The sequence below is a fragment of the Coniophora puteana genome (assembly GCF_000271625.1).
Source record: "Coniophora puteana RWD-64-598 SS2 unplaced genomic scaffold CONPUscaffold_8, whole genome shotgun sequence".
In the NCBI taxonomy this organism is placed as follows: domain Eukaryota; kingdom Fungi; phylum Basidiomycota; class Agaricomycetes; order Boletales; family Coniophoraceae; genus Coniophora; species Coniophora puteana.
This window is the reverse complement of record NW_006913060.1, coordinates 1,666,970-1,685,397: the sequence shown is the minus strand read 5'-3', so window position 1 is coordinate 1,685,397 and position 18,428 is coordinate 1,666,970. Positions and strand designations below refer to the sequence as shown.

The window sequence follows — 18,428 nt, the reverse complement described above, 5'->3', positions numbered from 1 at the left end:
AAGGCAACTTGTACTTTGCTAAGATGGTGAAAAATCCCCATTTGAGCGATCAACCGGAGGAGCGGAGTGGTTCAGGTAACAGCGTTGTGTGGGCTAGATCATCAAGATCGTAGACTTCGCGGTCCGAAAATCCCATGGAGAACTTTTTTGTCATATTGCCATATCATTCCTGCCCAGGTATCAATGGTCAAGTTGTCACGCCGGCGGTAGTCCCCCATAAATCTACCGTTGAGTGAGCCTAACTTACAGTTCACCCGATGTGACGTCAAACGAAGCGCGCACAAAGCAACGAGCAGCTTGCGTTGTTGCTTTCTGATCGGGTTTCATCGGAGGGAAGAAGCGTGTGTACACACTGCAAGACAGAAGGGTGGCCAAAAGACGAGTAGATACTGGCCAGAACGTCGTTCAGAACAGGCAGTCGACGTGCTTGAGCGAATTTACGCCCAAAGCAGAGTCAGGTGGCTGAGGGGTTTTGCCGCCGGCCAAGCGTGTGAAGCTTGGGTGATAGCCGAGTTGTGTGCGCTGTCGGTGTGACGAACAGTACTATCTTGGAGATCTCCATCTCCACCTCAATGCTCCTCAATGTCATTTTCTCTCTCTCCAGATCCAATCCTTTCCATCACGGTAGCACTAGTCAGAAGTTCGGGCGACCCGGCTGGAAGATCAATTATAGGAACGCGGCTGTGACTTCACCCGCTGTCAGCCAGCGGTCTACCTTCCACCACGCGTGCATGTCTTTTTTCTGCGCCATCAAAACATAAACTTCTGTCCAAACTTTGTTCTTGGTTGAGGCTCATCAGCAAATACGATACGCCGTCTTACACGGCGATGATTTTTAGCTTCGGATGCAAAGGGCCCCTCGTTGGGAGGGAGATATGTAACCAAGGTTAGCGAACTCCAAACCCCGGACTCTACACGTCTCTTGACTTAGCCGGCTTTTCTCAGAGGCTAACAGCCACGACCTTCAGTCCGTGTCAGTTCCCTTAGTTTTGATTTTGTGATAAGTAGGTCGAGAAAGCACGCATAGAGCTGAGTACTGCCAAGAATAGGTATGTGCCGGTAATGTCACCCTAAGTCAATGTAGCTCATCCTTGTTAGCGAACAAGACCGCATGGCCTCCACCAAACTTCTTCCAGTTCACCCCAAGACGCAAGCTCTCGCGTCAGAGACATTTCAGGTGCCCCCCCTCGATGGCTCTCTCACTGTCGCCGAAGTCGTCGAATGGAACGCTGCCCATAGCCCCGGTCACCCCCTGTTCAAGTTCCCGCTCGAAAGTGGAGGCTCTCGAACGATCTGCTGGGCAGAGGCCAATGCCGCCGTCTTGACTGGCTGTAAGATCCTTCAACATCGGATCAGCACAGTCAGCAAGAATCCACGCCCAGTAGTTGGCATTTTGGCTATCTCAGGTGCGTGGTGCAGTAGCATAGTCTCTCAGAGTTCTGATCCTTCATACGTTGTCTCTTGATTAGATGTCATCCCATACGCCATGAACCTCCTGAGCTGTCTGCGTTGTAATTTCATCCCCTTCCCCATCTCGCCGAGAAACTCCCCGCTGGCCGTCGCTCATCTTATCGAACGCGCGAAGATTGACTACGTTCTGGTGGGCCGGGAGAAGAGCATGCAAGATCTCATTCAGCAGGCGTTGGATATCACGCGGGAAAAGTACCCTCAGGTCACTCCGCCTGAAGCACTACCTATGCTGCAGTTCGACGAGGTCTACGCCCCATCGGACGCTTCCAAGAACCTGCCGGATGTCGCTCCCTACGTGAGCGCTGGCCCTGACGCTCACACCCTCTGCCTGCATTCTTCCGGCTCCACGGCATTCCCAAAGCCCGTCCCCTGGACCAACTTCCACTTCACCCAGATGCAGCTTATCCCCTTCTTTGGTGGACGCGATCTCACTGGCGTTGTTTTCTCTCTGCATACCATGCCAATGTTCCATGGCATGGGTGTTCTCCAAGTGTGCTGGGCGGTAAGTGTTCTTGGTGTCAGTAAACTTTCACTGGCTGATGTTCTCGCAATCATAGGCGGCTTGCGGTATTGTCATCAGCGCTTTCGAACCGGCGTTCCCGTCCACTCTCCCAACTCCGGATAACTTGTACGTTGCGGCCAAGGCAACCGACAGTGATGTTATCTTCTGCGTGCCTTCAATCATAGAGGTAAGTATCTTCGGAGAGCCAAGTTCATGAACTAAGCTCTCGCTTCAGCAATGGGCTGGGAACTCTGAATATGTCAAATGGCTTGCTTCAAGATCCGGTGTCGTAAGGAATAAACCCGCTCTGTTTTCTTTGTCACGCTTACTGAACGTCTGCAGCTCTTTGGCGGAGGTCCTCTTAACAAAGAGTTGGGCGACTACTTGACGTCGCAAGGTGTCAGCATATTTATATTATACGGCATGTAAGTTGAACGGTCTCAGTTCGTAGCATTACCTGACGACTTTCCAGGACCGAGGTTGGCATCATTAGTCCAATTATACCTGGTAAGCAAATCGCTTCAACCCTCACGTCTGAATTGCCTGACCTCCTCCCAGCTACTGCGGACTACGACTGGAACTACTTCACCTTCCCCAAGCTCATCACGCCCGAATTCGTTCCCTGCGGTAATAACACTTTTGAGCTTCTCATCGTGGTAAGTCGCGTACATTACCGAATCCATAGTTCTTTCTCAATGTACTGGCGGCTATTAGACGAACGAATTATGCGAGCCTCACGTGTTGAACACGAAAGCGAACGGAATACCCGCGTATGCGACGTCCGACCTTATCACACCTCACCCTACCAGACCAGGTTATTGGAGAATCTATGGCCGGACGGATGACCAAATCATGCACAATACAGGCGAGAAGGTTTGTTCTACCCTTGCCATTCAGTGGTTACGACTCATGGTCGCCATAGACAAATCCAGGACCGCTCGGTAAGCGCAGCTCAAAGAACGAGTAATTGCCTCGCTCAACACGCATATTTTCAGAAAACATCTTGAACCAGGACGAACATGTCATGTCATCTGTCATGTTTGGTCGTGGAAAATTCCAGGCTGGCGTCATCATCGATCCTACGCCGAATGCAAGCTTTGACCCCACGGACGAAGTCAAGCTGGCCGAGTTCCGTAACGTGATATGGTACATCTTAATCTTTATAATGTAACGCTACCTTCGACTGACGCTTTTCGCGCAGGCCGACGGTTGAAGCTATGAACGCTTACGCCCCACAACACTCACGCCTTTTCAAAGAGGTAGTTCTGAACGCATGTTTCAACCTAGCTCGTGCTGACGATCTCCTAGATGATTATTGTAGCAAGCCCCTCAAAGCCGTTCACTTACACGGCCAAGAGCACGGCTCGGCGTCAGGCTATCATTGACACGTACGAGGAGGAGATCGAGAAGGCGTATGCCGCCGCACATGACAGCACCCAGAGCAGCATCCCACCGCCCGCCGAGTGGGGCCAGGCGCAGACACTGGCATTCGTAAGGAAGATCGTGTACTCTGTACTTGGAAAAGAGGTCCCCGATGAGGCGGATCTTTTCCAGCACGGCTGCGATAGGTAGGCGTCTTTGCACTGCTAACTTTACCGAGACTAGACTAATTCACCGAAAGTTTGCAAGCTACCTACATCCGAAACTCTATTCTGCGCGCTCTGCGCGACTCCTCGGACATCGACACGCGCTCGATCAAGGAGAACGTGGTCTACATGAACACGTCTATATCGGCCCTTTCTACCTTTGTCGTCAACTTTGTATGCGGAGATGGCACTGAGAATAATATTGACCTCAGGCAGCGTGCCGCGTTAATGGAATCCTTGGTCGACAAGTACCTCGCCGAGGCTTTGCCGGTGCACCAGCCGCGTTCGTCTTCGCAGCCCGATGGGATGGTCGTGCTTGTAACAGGCACGACTGGAACGCTCGGGAGTCAAATTCTGGTGGCTTTGCTCGAGGAACCTACTGTGACATGCATATATGCGCTGAACCGCCTAAGCTCGGGTGGTCAGGCGATTGAAGCACGGCAGGCGCAGGCCTTTGAAGAGTGGGATTTGGACGCGGCGCTTCTCAAGACAGAAAAGCTGAGGCTTTTGGAGGGAGATATTCTCAGCGAGAACTTTGGTGTTGGCGAGGCGGCATACATCGAGGTTTGTTTCTCTACTTTATGCTTGTCATATTGATTTAACCTGACCACTGCTTTCAATAGATCGCAGAAAGTGTCACCCATATCGTGCATAACGGTATGTAATCTTTGGTTCTCAGAATCGATTGCATGTACTAAAGTTGCTCCCAGCCTGGACAGTCAACTTCAATCTTCGAGTCGAGGCCTTCGACGAGAACCTCCGATCTATTCGGCGCTTGGTCAATTTCTCCCTCAGCTCGCCGCATGCAACACCCGCGAAGTTCGTTTTCACGAGCTCCATTGGCGTCTTCCAAAGTAAGTTTAATTCTTGCACCTGGCCTATCTGCATTCTTAAACAATTTATTCTATCAGACGTACAAGGAAAGACGGCTCTTCCTGAAGCCCCTGTTGGCGCAGAAATTGCAGCGAGCAACGGATATGCAGAGTCGAAATGGATCTCAGAGCAGATAATCCAGCGTGTGGCCGCCCAAGTCCCTTCTTTCAGCAGCCTCATCGTCCGAGTGGGCCAGTTATGCGGAGGAGCAGAGACCGGTAGCTGGAACACGAAGGAGTGGTTCCCCGCCCTCGTTCAAAGTGCCAAGGCGACGGGATGCTTCCCGTCAGAGGACAAGGTACGCGTTACGGCTCTCGATCCTAATCGAAACGCGTTAAGCCTTGCTAATCGCATGTGTACCCCAAACAGCCTGTATCATGGATTCCGACATCCGTCGCTGCGTCCCTCCTCGTCAAGCTCGCCAGGTCCACCTATCGCCCTCGGAGCGGTATCGTTCATCTCATCCACCCCAAGCCCGTACCATTCTCCAGCCTCGCGGCGCCGTTCGCGTCGGCGCTGAACGTCCCCATGGTGCCGTACAAGGAGTGGTTATCCAAGCTCGAGGCGTTGCACGACCAGGCGAGCAACAGCGCCGAGACTCAAAGCAACTCAGACGTGTCAAACCTTCGGGCTTTGCGGCTCGTCACGTTCTTCCAGAGTCTCGCGTTGGATAAAGCGGCGGGAGATGCTATGGGCTTTGCCAAGCTCGACTGCACGCAGCTCAAGGCGAGCCCTGTGCTGGCGGATGTTGGGCACGAGCCGCTTGGAGCGGATAGTGTGCAGAGGTGGCTTGATTATTGGCGTCGCAAGGGTTTGCTATGAGGGCTGTCGACTTTTGACTGGGATAATTACGATTGATAACTCGACATGGTTTCGATATTTAGAGGAAATAAATAGACTATTTTACTTGCTGCAGTTATCGAACCTGCATCAGCAGTGGCCATAACATCTCGAACGTGCTTGTTTAGAATCGACGATTGCGAGCAGTACGACCATCGTACACTATGAAGAATTAATGACATCTTGTACAATTGACCTCATGTATTCCCTGCAAAACCTGTACAACATCATCTCTCGTTACTTGCACTGGCCCATCTTCATGGGAGATGTGCACACCCCGCCGCAAGCCCTGCCGACGCTCTCACCGACGTCGTGTCATACATAGGGGTCCGACTCGCGTCACGATCGCGGACTCGTGGTACCGGCAAGCATTTGGGAGTCGAGCTCTTTGTCTTTCCTGCCATGTCTTCCGCGCGCTCCAGATACCTCACTCTCTCACTTTCCAGCTCATTGCTTGCCAACATCCGCATCCAGATACTCATTCATGGTTCGATATCCTTCTCCAGGCGTGCCTTGTAAACTTCGCGCCCACGTTAGGATAAACAACCTCCTCCCAACCGTCTTCAATCGTACCCTGGACCACTGCATTGCGTTCATGAATCCTTGAGAAGATTCATCGCGACTGGGGATTGGCCTCGTTCTTAACCGGCTCGCGATGTTGTATTGTGGGTAAAGCTCTCGCTCATTCTAGCGACATCTGACCCAGCTGATAGTTGTCAGTCCTATATTCAGCCGAGGAGAACAATAACACAACGCCTTTTCCTCAATAAGCCGATTGAGCTTTATATAAGGGAGAGCAGCACTAGCGTCTAAAGCGAGTGTCATCGACATTCCTTCTTTGTTATTTGACCTTATACACGCCTTCAAGTTGCAAGCTCTTCAATCATTACGCAACGATGGTGACGGCGACCCAGGCTGCAGCTGAACAAAACGCACTTTCCGCCGCTCCATTTGACACAGACAGCCCCTCATCTTCCAAAGCTTCATCCATCCCAGCCGAAATCTTGGCCTTTATCTTCAAGACATGCTCGCAGCAAGCCCACGTCCTGACCTCGAGCGAGCGTAAAGGTGTCCGGCCTCATCAATGCCGCGCTCTATGCCTCTCTTGGATCCCAATCGCCCATGTATGCCGCCACTGGCGCTTCGCCGCCCTCACGCACCATGAGCTATGGAGCAACATTACCTCAGATCGTCGGCCGTGGATGAAAGAAATGTTTCTCAGGTCTGGGGAGGCACCATTAACCATCCACATCACATGCAAGGATCTCAGCGATGACCTTGAAGAAGACCTTATCCGTAGCATTCCGCGAGCTCAAGAGCTAACAATACGCGCGGACTCAGAAGGAGAGATTATCGAGCGCATTTTATCGCGCATGGACGACGCTCCTGCCCTTCGGAGCGTATCGTTTATCGGTGCATCGGACCATCCAGAATCGCTGGCTATTCCCTTAAATTTAGTCTCTCAGAAAGCGCGCGAGCTGGAGAACCTGCATTTCTACTGCAGCTGCCCCGACTGGGCCGCTCAGCCCATCTTCCCGTCAAGGCTGAAACGCCTGACTATCTACCAGCCCGACAGTGATCTCCATCCCCTCCCCACATGTGCCCAGCTCGCCGCGTGCATCCAGCAATTCGCGGCTCTCGAGGAGCTTACTCTTTGTCACACTCTCCCTGACGAGATCGTAGCAGTCGATAATCAGGTTAACTTGCCGACCACCCTCCGTCGCCTCTCAATCACGAGCTCGGTTGACAGTTACCTGGTCTTTTTATCCAATCATCGTACCCCTCCTACCCTCGAGCATATTTCCGTTGTGTGCGCAGGCCAGGACGTTTTCAACGACTATATCCAGCTGTATGGGCCCCTCGCACATGTTTTGGGTCCGGACGTGATCTCGGCTGTACGAGCCTTCTATGCGTCTGCGCGAGGCCTTTCAAAGCCCCGTCGTGATTCTTTGCCGAGTAGTTGCTACACTGAGTTCTCCATCGGCATCAAAAATAATGCTCTCTACACCACCACAACGTTCTGGAGGCCTGGCCAAATGCCTCCAGAGACACCGCACGTCGCTGAACTGACGTACATCTGCCCCGCCATCTTGGTTGGCCCCTTCGTCTCCGTCCTTGAACGAGCCCCTTTCATTTACACTGTCCGGCACGTCACGATCAACGACCTTGGCAACTCGCCCGTTGTGGGTATGCTTATCCAGAGCATGCAAGCGGTGCGCTCTGTCGTGCTGAACCCTGCGGAGTCGCGTAGGGATAGTTTCATGATAAGCTCTGCTGCTGGCGGGCTCGTCGGCCCCGAGCTCGAGACGATCACGCTACAAGGGATTGATTTCAGCGGAAGGCATTATCAGAAAGAGGAGATCCCGTCGCTCAGATTCGCCCTCAGCACGCGAGGGGGAAATGGATACCCGGTGAAGAAGCTCATATTCAAGGACTGTCGGAACGTGCAGATGGGGAAATGGGCGAAGCTGAAAGAGCAGGGGACTGAGCTGGTCGAAGAGTCCGATGATACATCTTTGTAGGATCTTTCATGAATGCATTCTGAACTCTATTTTCTGGTGCTCATCTATTCGCCCCGTGTCAATCCCCTTTTCAACTCTCATCTCTTCATACTTGCGCTTGTCGCGGTTTCATAGCAATATCACAAATTTTCAGATACTATATTATACTCAACGAAACAACTAAGGCCAACATTCGACGCATCCACTGCCTGACAATCCGTCAATTGAGAGAATTTCAGTGGCGGGTAATGCATTGATAACCTTCGAACCCTTTATCGTTGCAGTCGTGCCTGCCCAGACATTGAATAGGTCCTTGAGACACTTTAGCGTCGTGCTATGGGCGTGGCCTGCCTCCATATGTTGCTGCAACAGCAAGTACGACGATCACCTCTTGGTTCTCCATCGACCACCATGTCCAGACAAGTCGGTGCCTCTTGTATGCCTGCTATCTGGCAAAACGTTTGTAACAAGTTTCCTAACTCCAGATTACGACGATCGCTCTCATGACGAATTCTAGGAATTGCTAAGCGACGCCATAGCTTCGGGGAGGCGGAGTACAACACCAACGAACTTCGATCATTCTCTCGATGTCTGCTGGTTCAGCTCCTTGAAGAGCTCTACAAGGATATGAACCGGAAGGGAGAAGGGAAGGTGATATGGCTCTTTGAGAATCGGGGTCGGGGAAGCCAAGCGTCGCGCATACTCTCGCAGGTCAACTTCAAGACTAGGACTAAGTAGTAGCGACGTTCTTTTTCTTCATCCATCCATCGCAGTGACACCAAGCAGGTCCTGCTCTCCTTTCGCCGATAAAATCGGTCGTTCTCCGAGCCGTTTTTCCGCCAGGAAGCATATCTGCTGCCCGACATAGATTATGATAGAAGCTATGCTCACTGCGCGGCGGAGACTTGGATTCTAAGAACGGGGGAGGAACATAGTCGACGGCATCGCAGGTCCATTAACATCCCATGGCATTCATGAACATAATTTGAAAAACACAGAATACGGAAGACAGTTAATAGAGCCGAGCTGCATGGCACGCAGGTGCGGGAGTTCTTAGGGCCAATGCACGAGAGACTTGTTGAGATGAGTATGCCCAATGTGTAGCATTGGTAGGGACAGGTGGCGTGATCCAAAGGAAGGCACTCTGCGAAGAGCTGGAAGCGGCGGCGGGAGACGTTCATGGATAACTTGGATTTGCTTCTTGACCTTCCTTCGGTGCGTCGCTTGTCTAGAATTATCCTCAAGTGAAATCCAGATCAATCCCAAACATCCGTACAACATGCCGATACGATGCGGCCATCTATTTCAAATAGGTATCTTGCCACCGATATTGTACAGGACCATGTACATATAATTCTCGTTACTGCGAATCTACCTGCTGAGATCGAAGATCAGCCCCAGCTTTTTGAAGAAACACAAAACTCCTACTCACTTTATTAACAAAATTAAAACGTATAACCTCCCAACGTCCGAGCGACGACACGGACAACTACAAGTTCTCGCCCCGTCCAATAGTAACAACCTAATGAAATTCAACGTCAGCCCATCGCGAAAGTAATATAAGAAGGCCGTAGAATAAACAAACCTTGAATCCAATTTCCCTCAAACGGGCGCCGTTCACAATGCCACGACCATCGAACACGAACGCGGGCTTGGTCATCGCCGCGAATGCGCCCTCCCAGTCAAAGTTCGGCGAGGCAAACTCGGCCCACTCGGTGACGACGACAATGGCGCTGGCGCCCGCGAAGGTGCTCTGCGCGTCGGTGTGCAGCGTGAGCTGCTTGGAGACTTCAGAAGAATGACGAATTAGTTAATGACGGAGACTGTATGCCATGATAGGAAACTTACGCTCTTGTTTGGGCGTAGAGCAGGCCGACTGCATATCCATCCAAATCTGATCATGAGACACCTGAGGGTCGTAGACGGCGACCTTGGCGCGCTCGGCGACGAAAGACTTTACGAGCGTAATGGCTGGCGACTCGCGAGTGTCGCCGGTGTCGGCCTTGAAAGCAAATCCGAGCACAGCGATACGCTAGAATAACATCGAATGTATGAGCAAATAGTTCAAGCGAATATCACAGTAGCGAAGATAATGAAGAATATACACCTTGTTCGTAATAGTTCCGAATAAATTGTCCACAACCGTCTTCGCGAACCGCAGCTTCTGCCACTCGTTCATATCCACGACTGAGCGCCAGTACTTCGCGACCTCGGGGAGATGCAGACTCTCCGAGAGATAGACGAGATTGAGAATGTCCTTCTGGAAACACGAGCCGCCGAAGCCAACACTGGCACGTAGGAACTTGGAACCGATACGCGAGTCGAGGCCGACGGCGTGTGCGACTTCGCGAACGTCAGCGCCGGTGGTCTCGCAGATGGCGGAGAGGGCGTTGATGGAGGAGATACGCTGGGCGAGGAGTGCGTTGGCGGCGAGCTTGGAGAGTTCGGAGGACCAGAGGCCGACGTTGAGGATACGTTCCTTACTGCAAAGTAATCATGATCAGCTAATCTAGACGCATATATGCAATGCGGGTGAGTACGTACGGGACCCAGTTGGCATAGACACTCGAAAGAGCTGCGCACGCTGCTGCGCCCTCGGGGGTGTCGAGTGCTCCAATGAGAACACGGTCCGGGTTGTAAAGGTCGGCGATAGCGGTTCCTTCCGCGAGGAATTCGGGATTGGAGAGGATGTCGAAGTGGCATCCAGGGCGGGAGTTGGATTCGAGGATAGTGCGCATAGAGGACGCCGTGCGGCAGGGAACAGTGGACTTCTCGACGACAATCTTGGAAGAAGTGGCGACCTGGGCGATGTGACGCGTGGCCGACTCGACATAGCTGGGGAAAGAGGGGTTAAGGATTAGACATCTCGGAGGGCGGGATGGAAGACGGACGACGTACTTGAGGTCGGCAGCGTAGCCTGCTCCAACTCCTGACGTCTTCGTGGGCGTGTTGACGCTTACGAAGATGAGGTCTGCCTCCTGGACGGCCTTGTCAACCTCGGTGGAGAAGAAGAGATTGCGTCCACGCGTCTGGCGGACGACGTCTTCTAGACCAGGTTCATAGATGGGCAGGGCAAAGTCCTCCGAATTCCATGCGGCGATACGGGCAGGGTTCAGGTCGACGATAGTGACGATGATGTGGGGGCACTTGAGGGCAATGACGGAGCATGTCGGTCCACCTGGGCGCGATGGAGTCAAGTTCGAGGTCAAGGATAGTGTGAAGAGGGCAGCTCACCAACATAGCCCGCGCCGACTGAAGGTCACGAACCGTGGTTAGCTCGACGCGTTGCCTGATAAGGTTGAGATTACACGCACTGCAGCAGATGCGCTTGATCTCCGTGTGTGGGACTGAGGCCATGGCTCTAACTGGCTGGAAATGCTTTTGTAGTCGTGGGGCTCGACGGCAAGGAGAGGAGGAAGATGGATGGCGCTGAAACGTTGGACCAGTGAAAAGGTACTGGCTGCGGTTCAACTTGATGCTGGTTCGCGGTCCCGATCAGTCACCGTCGCGGTCTGGCTGGCATCCGACTTCTTATCTCTGCCATCTGCCATGCCCTCGAATTCGCTGGTCGCAAGTGACGTAGGTGTTGCGCGCGCGCGTCCTTCCCCAATATTTGCCCCATGCACTACCCTCGGGCTCTCGATCTCATACGCACACTTGCAATGCTTGGGTTGGGAAACCCTGAAGTATGTTCCCAACGCGTCCCAAAGATACATATCGCTCGCTCGGCTCACTCATCTATGCTCATTGCGCCAGCAAACGCCAGCCTGAGGTCGCGATCTGTCGCGATGCGACTTGACAACGGGCTGCACCCAAGTTTTGACCATCTCCTTCCGCTGTCAAGTCGGTGTCAAACTTCGGTCGAACTAGCTCGAATGCCAAGCGCAGGGTTCAGGTCAGCATGCCATCTTACGCCCAAAAATACTTAGGCACCCGGGTTCATACTGTTCACGGTGCTCAGGGGGATCGTTGCATACATGTATGTATGCAACTGTGTCCAACAGTACCTGCGATGGAAAGACAGAATCAGTCATTATAGACGTTGTAGCACCGGCATAGGACGATAGTCTGTAACCTATAATTGAGACAAAACCTATGATAATGTGATGAGTACTCTAGCGGAAGAAATCTCAAGGAACCATGAATGCACCCCAAAGTAATTGTATATACTCCGAATACTTATGACGTGTTCTGCTAGACCTGAGGCGGTTTGGCGAACTCATCGACTGATTCGGTCCGGCCTCGAAAACCAACTGTTTCGAAGAGCTTCCTGAAGACGAGTAGGATGTCCTCGAGGAGACGCAGGTCGAGGCTCCGGTAACGTCGACCCTTTAGTGTTGATCCCTTGCTGCAAAATCATTTCTAAGTACACCTGTCAGCCGTCCGGCCGCGGAATCTATAAGCTCGATGGTCATGTCATCGTTGATAGAAGGCAGCGCGACGGCATTCCCGCTCTGAGAAGCGAGCGAATCGTTGGAGAATATCCGACGTCGAGAGTGGAAGGACATGAACGCAGTGTCAACGCGGTGTATCCCAGAACGGCGACAGTTATGTTTGATCGAAGCGACAGCCGGGATACGGGACGGTTCAAGGTGGATGTGGATGCGGAAGAAGCCACCCCGGCCCATACTGAAGCGTGGATGTATTGCATGTCGTTCGCGACATCGTTTAAAACATCAGTGGAGATCTTTAATTTGAGTGAAGCCAAAACGTTCATAAGGATGAGCCTCGTGGGCAGACGGCGATGATTGGCTCGAGCATCCGAAAGTGAAACCACCGCTATGGAGCCAAAAACCTGCGCAGATGTTTCGCGAAAGCTGCCGACGTGACATGACATTACAACAGCGCGCCAGCGATTCAAGGATTGGAGGTGGCCTAGCAGATTGAGTGCGCGCAGTACTCGTATGGCGAAGACCTATGGGTCCTTTAAAACGTGAGACGTTCAAGGAGTGATAGAAACATGGTTCCCCGACTAAAGCTGGACGGCTACAGCAAACGTGGGCGTACAGTGGAAGGGACTTAAAACCAAGGGTCCGAGAGTCCGAGAGGTTGTGCAGAAGATAGACACCTTGTATGGGGGAAAGGCACTGGGTCTTAGCTTGGTATAAATCCCTAATTATGAGACCGTCTTGTAGATTTGGCAATCAAGTCTATTGAACACGGTGCTGGTGGCGAGATAACACCAGATAACGCGAATGCTCGAGAATTTCGGAGCTTCTTCTCGACGTTTGAAGGTAAATTTGCTGAATAGTCCACGACACGGGGGTGGAGAAGATCTAACGGCCGGATGATACGCGAATCAAGTTGTGTCGCTCTTTCGCCGTACAAGCAGGCGTGTACATACACGCAGAGCTTGAGAACGAGAGTAGAAAGCTGACGGCAAGGAACATGGCAGCTCGGGGATGGCAATGGAAGGCAAATGGAAGGGGAATGAAACCGTGTTTTCTTCAGTCGAGGCTTGGGTCGGTACCGCTAAGGTTGTCGACATAAAACACGGAAGCTAGAGTTCAAGAACTAATTTTTGGCTAGGTAAATATCAACAGCTTGCTAAAGGAGCGATTCCACTTACCAGAACGCCCGAGTTGACCACGATTACATTTCTATGAATGTCTTGCGCAATTGCGAGGCTTGCGGAGGACCAAAGAGTGCATCCATGAGATGCGATGGGTCAAACGCCGAATGCTCTGCCTGAGCGAAGCTAACGAAGAGGAAAAGGATACGCATGTTAGATAGAAGCTTACGAAGTTAGGTAAAACCTTACCGAGTCCCCCCGTTCATCTTGCTAGACCTCGAGCGAGCGAACTTGGCCCATGGTCAACCCATGGTGCTGATTCCTTCGTGGTACTTCTTCATCGCGCGAAAAGCTCCAAAAGCCCTGAGCTGCGAGTAGTTCCATTGTTATAGCGATTTATTTGCTCTTCGTGAGTGAGAAGCGAGGCAGTTCGTGGTATGTTTTGTTGAGACCGGTGATGAGCATTGGGTGCCAGAATAACGGCGGGACGTGTTCCGAACGACTTCAATTATTTATAATCAGATATTCAACTCGAGTCCGGCAGCCCAAGGCATTCAGTAAGTCCAACTCATGCCGCCAACCTTCCCTATGACTAACTCGTTACCATCAGAGGAAAATGAGGGAGGTACACCTATCTTTCATGGCGGTCGGCGAAATTACTCAGACCTCCATGTGGACGCCCACACTTTACACGACTCAGTTTGTGGCAAAGCAACGAATATCATCAGCCGCGTCCGCCCAGACTTGTTAACCACGCGAATTTGATTGGGTACTAGGGTATCGTACGAGAGTATGAAATGAAACATGCATATGATTCTCCTCGCCGCGTTTGTCAGGCCTGTATATTCTAATTAGTATGTGCCATAAGAATATCGAGCGATGGACACGTACCAACATCTGAAGACACAAGAGCTCCATCATCAGGACCTTCGACCAGTTCATCTCCTCACTCTCACACCTAAGCCCAGCTATGGCCGTGCTCCGCGTTCTCTAAAGGATAGTGCGCTCAACGACCTCCATATCGCTTGCGCGGACCTTTCTTTAATAGTGGAGTATCAAGCCCTCCGCAGTTGTCAACTCCAGAGGTCGAAAATCCGAAGCGTGCTCAGTAGTATTTTATGGGGCCTTGTTCATGAATTTGAGTTGTTCATATTGCCGTAGGCTGCAGCCCCGTCCCGCAGGCGCGGCATCGCGGATGACCGTGACAACGCCATTGAATCGTAACATTGTCCAGAGTAGTGAAAATTGGGGAGGCTGCAGGCGTCGGTGACGGCGATGAGCATTGGGGGCGGTAATTATTGGAGTCCGTCGAGTTCTAAGCTGGCGTTTTCATCGACAAGTCTCCCGCGACTGGTACTAATGTAAGACACTTAGTTGACTGATGGCTCTGGAGAATTTCGCCGCACGTTCCAAAAGCTGAGGTCGGCAACCGAGGCTCTCCTGTCACCGCCGTTGGATGGAACATAAAAAGAAGGGACGCATAAGGCTTGCTGTCCCATTGCGAACGCATCGCGAAAGGGATTATACAGGACTTCGTATTGATTGTGAACGTCATATGTCGCGACCGTAATTGACGAGTAAGACAGCGCACTTCGCGGATGGAAGTTTGCGATACAAATTAGTGGCCCGAAGGGTGACCCGCGAATAAGAGATGTCGAAACGTCGAGAAAAGCTTTATGTTCGCTATCTGCTCGTACTGCGGGACTCGGAGGCAAGTGGAAGAGGGCGAATTCCTGAAGCGATAGGAACTCGAGGGCGCAGCGAGAAGAATGAGAGAAGGTGAAGGCGTAAACCAGTAATTTTGCGGATGATAAACTGTGTCAGAATAGACTGGAATACGGTTTTTGCAGCCTAGACCGAAGATCGTCAAGTATTATTGGACAAAGGCAGTGGATCGCGCCCCTTCTAATGCCACTATCAGGACAATGGCAACGCTTCCCTGCTATGGATGGTGCATGTAACAAGGTTCTCGAAGTTGGGGCGGGTGATTGGCCTTTGAGCACGCGGGACGTTCCTGATAGCCACGTCTCTCGGCTCGTTTGCAAAAAGCATGCGATTGGAAAGATGTTCGCCCAGACTTGCGGGCAGTCCTCCTACTCCACTCCTACTCCAGCAACGACAAGTTTTCGTGTAATTGTTCCAGAGAGGGTATCGAATTACTGACAGCGGGAACTGCGAATGGCTGCGACCAGGGTGAGACACCTGATGATAGCTATCCCACTGTGTGTCGAGAAGAGAAAACAACGTATGCGTATCTTGAAGATGAGGGTGCCGCAGCAAGCTGAGATGCGGGATGGTGTCGAGTCTGAGGTGAGATTACGGGTACTGTCCCATCGTTGCCATGAACCTAGTGCACAGTTGTCGTCCTCATGCGGGAAGAGCCTAAACGATGTTAATTCCAATCTCAATAGGAAAGCTAGACGACTGGGATTACTCGCCTAAACCCTCGTGCGACGCACTGTCCATCCCTGCGTATGTCCGAAGCGAGACCTTCTTGAAGGATAAGGGCTATGTCGCTGGCGACTTTCTGAGAAGCAAACAAGGAGAAGAAAGAGTCAATAGAGAGATAGCTAATGCTACGAGCGATGCAATACTCACCAGAATGTTCCTACTACAACAGCTCCAGTGTTCGTCTAACGCGACTAGTTTTTCATAATTTCAAGCTTCGCTTTGGCAGCGGGAATGTACGAGAAACAGCAACTTGAAAGACAGGCCGGTGTAGGAGACCATGTTAGGCGGACTAGCACAGGACGTGTTGAGAAGAAGCAGAAAGATGGAAGCGAAACGGACGTTGGATGGACGATTGGGAGGAGCAGCGACTGACGCTGACGGAGCCAAGTTCCGAATTCCGGTAGCGACGCGACTCAACCTCACCAGACCAACTTGGCTCGGGCTCAACTCGGGCTCTCAGATTACGACCAAATTACGACTTTCAGAAAGTGTGGGAGTAGAACAGGAGATCCTATCCTGATAAATTCCACTGGTGTACAAAATCTACGTCATTACATCTTATGAACGTCGGCAAACACTCTACTGATCAAATGGCCATGGTGTACTCAGGCTCCTCGATGAGCTCCGTTCCATACTTCTCCCTCAATTCCACCCATTCATCCAAACGTACATTTTGACACCCTTGAAATACTAGTCTTTCCAGTGGATGGCTTTCCTGCGCTCGCACATTCAGACAATATGAGAGGATGGCCTCAGTATCTCTTCGATACTGATATTCGTTGAAGTCTACACCCTGAAGGACAATTGTCTTGAGCTCGGGGGAAGACATCCTCGACCTTGTGCCTATCAAGCCGCCTTCGACAAGATCAAGGAGTTCACTACCCCTGGAAGGCTGCAAAATCAAGGAGTGCAGTGACTTCGACTGCTGGATCAAACTGACGATAGCCGGGGAGCTGCGGATATTGCCGTAGATGGTCATATGCCGGATGGTGTCGAAGAAGGGGGAATTCTGAAGCTGCCCAAGAATACTACCTGCAAATTTAGTCGAGTACACCAAGTCAACAGTGGGTGTGACGCTCGTTTTGTCAAGGGTTGTAGTTGGTGGTGGACCCGCAGGGAGCTGGCTTTGTCTCCACAGTGACGCGCGCACACGGAGCTCATAACTCGCAACACCCAAAGAAACCTCGGTGTAGCAGTCCCGACGATCGATATCCGGAGCACTGGCATCGCGTGCATAGCTAGGCATGATGTACTTCCGTGGATGGGGAGGTGGATCTACATCAGGCATCATCAAATCGAGTATAGAAGCGTGCAGCAGGGTGTAGTCGTAGTTGACATCCTCTCCGTTGCATATAAGCGTGACGTTTGCAAGTGTACGAGGAGGACGATAATGTGAAAAGAATCGGTGGAGCTCGGTACTCCAACCAGTGATCGTGAGGCGTCGGAGGCTGGATGACAAACCAGTCCGAGGAAGAGAGATGGACTCGCGAGAGAGCGAGTTGTGGAATGTCAATTCTTCGAGAGCTGTGAGCTGTTGGAGTACGGACGCGATCTGGTGACATGACGGGCGAGGGTACCTGAAATCGGAGAAGTGGAAGACGAAGTATTTCAATCTAAATGGAAATGTAGGTTGCCGTCCAATCTGGAATGGTGTCGTATAGGTGCAGGGTCTCCAATTTAAGTGCTTTGGAGAGTATCAAATGGACGGGAATGGCTGGCGGTGACAAAGCGAGATTGTGCCTGTTAAATGCCAGAATCTTGAGGACAGGTGTGTCTTCTACATGGGCCAACAGATGTGCGATAGCCTTAGCTGAGCTGTATCGCACCACCAGCTCTTGGGCCCGAGAAATAGCGCGTGCCACAAGCTCTGCCTCGAGTTGATCGCCATCAGCTACATCAACGTGCAACCTCAAGGGCACGTCTCCCGCTCTGTGAAACATTTCTACCATCCAGGGGACACAATCCGAGGTTATTTGATTCCACAGCCAGCTGTGCGAAAGCGCAGCAAAACGCCAGTGGTGCGATACGTGGGTGACCTGGATCCAGGAAAGACATTTGGCAGAGCAACGATGAAGCCGCCTGTGCGGTCCCTCGATCTCTCCTTGCGTCGAAACGTGAGCCTGGTGGATGCACTCTCCGAAAATGGAAGCAAGGATTTCGATGGGGATGGATGAAGCGACTGATGAGGATGGATCATGCGTGGATGGTGTTACGGTTTCACCACCCGAGGTTTGAACCGATGCCACCATAGTACGTGGTCAAAGAGGGTCTGGGATGACGAAGATGTGCCAGTGAGTATGCGAGACGGAGTTGAGAGGAGGTACCACCCACCTCGACGACAATGCTACTCAGATTGAGTTTCATCCGCTGAAATCAATGCCTTATAGAGCAGAGGAGGATAAAGGTACAAGTCTCACTGTTCACTGTCAGAAGGGCACCGCGTTCCTAAAACAGGCTCTTGGGTCCGCATGATACAACATCATCAGCTTTCCGGGAACAAAACTACTAAAGGTTACTATGGATCTTCACTCTTCAATGTGATGTTGAAACCGGTTGAATAAAGCTAGGGGAAAGAGGTATGCGTTCAAACAAAGACAACACTAGTCACGTAAAGAATGAGAGGTCAAGTAAGGTGGTCGTTCTGGTCACGTCGCGCGCGCTACCAGTTGTACACGTTGGTTCACCATCGGCTG

At 51.8% G+C, this 18,428-nt stretch overlaps 6 protein-coding genes across 6 annotated transcripts; 3 read left to right on the top strand and 3 right to left on the bottom strand.

The window, feature by feature from the left end:
- The first annotated feature begins 1,023 nt into the window (after positions 1-1,023).
- CONPUDRAFT_83180 (acetyl-CoA synthetase-like protein) lies at positions 1,024-5,344 on the top strand. The gene is made up of 18 exons (XM_007772099.1): positions 1,024-1,049; positions 1,099-1,406; positions 1,470-1,972; positions 2,028-2,159; positions 2,208-2,261; positions 2,315-2,397; positions 2,445-2,479; positions 2,531-2,628; positions 2,687-2,845; positions 2,895-2,913; positions 2,968-3,118; positions 3,174-3,231; positions 3,281-3,540; positions 3,594-4,122; positions 4,182-4,215; positions 4,269-4,412; positions 4,470-4,729; positions 4,801-5,344. Exons 2-18 carry the CDS (start codon positions 1,112-1,114, stop codon positions 5,251-5,253), a joined length of 3,267 nt encoding a protein of 1,088 aa, XP_007770289.1. The 5' UTR covers positions 1,024-1,049; positions 1,099-1,111; the 3' UTR covers positions 5,254-5,344.
- Positions 5,345-5,576: 232 nt separating this feature from the next.
- On the top strand, positions 5,577-7,936 carry CONPUDRAFT_145038 (uncharacterized protein). Its single transcript, XM_007772098.1, has 2 exons — positions 5,577-5,936; positions 5,992-7,936. Exon 2 carries the CDS (start codon positions 6,168-6,170, stop codon positions 7,791-7,793), a length of 1,626 nt encoding a protein of 541 aa, XP_007770288.1. The 5' UTR covers positions 5,577-5,936; positions 5,992-6,167; the 3' UTR covers positions 7,794-7,936.
- Positions 7,937-9,044: 1,108 nt separating this feature from the next.
- On the bottom strand, positions 9,045-11,207 carry CONPUDRAFT_83178 (UDP-glucose dehydrogenase). The gene is made up of 9 exons (XM_007772097.1): positions 11,087-11,207; positions 11,007-11,024; positions 10,671-10,950; positions 10,317-10,607; positions 9,880-10,255; positions 9,621-9,804; positions 9,358-9,560; positions 9,205-9,294; positions 9,045-9,150 (listed from the first exon to the last, which is right to left on the bottom strand). The coding sequence occupies exons 1-8, from the start codon at positions 11,127-11,129 to the stop codon at positions 9,262-9,264; spliced, it is 1,428 nt and encodes a 475-aa protein (XP_007770287.1). The 5' UTR covers positions 11,130-11,207; the 3' UTR covers positions 9,045-9,150; positions 9,205-9,261.
- A 606-nt stretch (positions 11,208-11,813) lies between these two features.
- Positions 11,814-12,834, bottom strand: CONPUDRAFT_138091 (uncharacterized protein). Its single transcript, XM_007772096.1, has one exon. The coding sequence runs from the start codon at positions 12,607-12,609 to the stop codon at positions 12,184-12,186; it is 426 nt and encodes a 141-aa protein (XP_007770286.1). The 5' UTR covers positions 12,610-12,834; the 3' UTR covers positions 11,814-12,183.
- A 1,503-nt stretch (positions 12,835-14,337) lies between these two features.
- CONPUDRAFT_83176 (uncharacterized protein) lies at positions 14,338-16,020 on the top strand. The gene is made up of 3 exons (XM_007772095.1): positions 14,338-15,666; positions 15,723-15,811; positions 15,883-16,020. The coding sequence occupies exon 1, from the start codon at positions 15,193-15,195 to the stop codon at positions 15,445-15,447; it is 255 nt and encodes an 84-aa protein (XP_007770285.1). The 5' UTR covers positions 14,338-15,192; the 3' UTR covers positions 15,448-15,666; positions 15,723-15,811; positions 15,883-16,020.
- A 246-nt stretch (positions 16,021-16,266) lies between these two features.
- On the bottom strand, positions 16,267-18,094 carry CONPUDRAFT_138089 (uncharacterized protein). Its single transcript, XM_007772094.1, has 2 exons — positions 18,067-18,094; positions 16,267-18,004 (listed from the first exon to the last, which is right to left on the bottom strand). Exon 2 carries the CDS (start codon positions 17,024-17,026, stop codon positions 16,322-16,324), a length of 705 nt encoding a protein of 234 aa, XP_007770284.1. The 5' UTR covers positions 17,027-18,004; positions 18,067-18,094; the 3' UTR covers positions 16,267-16,321.
- Between the last annotated feature and the right edge of the window lie 334 nt (positions 18,095-18,428).

What these genes read in the sequence shown, in the direction of transcription:
- CONPUDRAFT_83180 (XM_007772099.1), top strand. Translation starts at nt 1,112, where the DNA reads ATGGCCTCCACCAAACTTCTTCCAGTTCACCCCAAGACGCAAGCTCTC. An exon ending in CACCCATATCGTGCATAACG is followed by an intron (nt 4,216 to 4,268) that starts GTATGTAATCTT and finishes AGTTGCTCCCAG; the next exon opens with CCTGGACAGTCAACTTCAAT. An exon ending in CTCCATTGGCGTCTTCCAAA is followed by an intron (nt 4,413 to 4,469) that starts GTAAGTTTAATT and finishes TTATTCTATCAG; the next exon opens with ACGTACAAGGAAAGACGGCT.
- CONPUDRAFT_145038 (XM_007772098.1), top strand. Translation starts at nt 6,168, where the DNA reads ATGGTGACGGCGACCCAGGCTGCAGCTGAACAAAACGCACTTTCCGCC.
- CONPUDRAFT_83178 (XM_007772097.1), bottom strand. Translation starts at nt 11,129, where the DNA reads ATGGCCTCAGTCCCACACACGGAGATCAAGCGCATCTGCTGCA. An exon ending in GTCTATGCCAACTGGGTCCC is followed by an intron (nt 10,256 to 10,316) that starts GTACGTACTCAC and finishes ATTACTTTGCAG; the next exon opens with TAAGGAACGTATCCTCAACG. An exon ending in TGAGGGAAATTGGATTCAAG is followed by an intron (nt 9,295 to 9,357) that starts GTTTGTTTATTC and finishes GAATTTCATTAG; the next exon opens with GTTGTTACTATTGGACGGGG.
- CONPUDRAFT_138091 (XM_007772096.1), bottom strand. Translation starts at nt 12,609, where the DNA reads ATGTCATGTCACGTCGGCAGCTTTCGCGAAACATCTGCGCAGGTTTTT.
- CONPUDRAFT_83176 (XM_007772095.1), top strand. Translation starts at nt 15,193, where the DNA reads ATGCCACTATCAGGACAATGGCAACGCTTCCCTGCTATGGATGGTGCA.
- CONPUDRAFT_138089 (XM_007772094.1), bottom strand. Translation starts at nt 17,026, where the DNA reads ATGATGCCTGATGTAGATCCACCTCCCCATCCACGGAAGTACATCATG.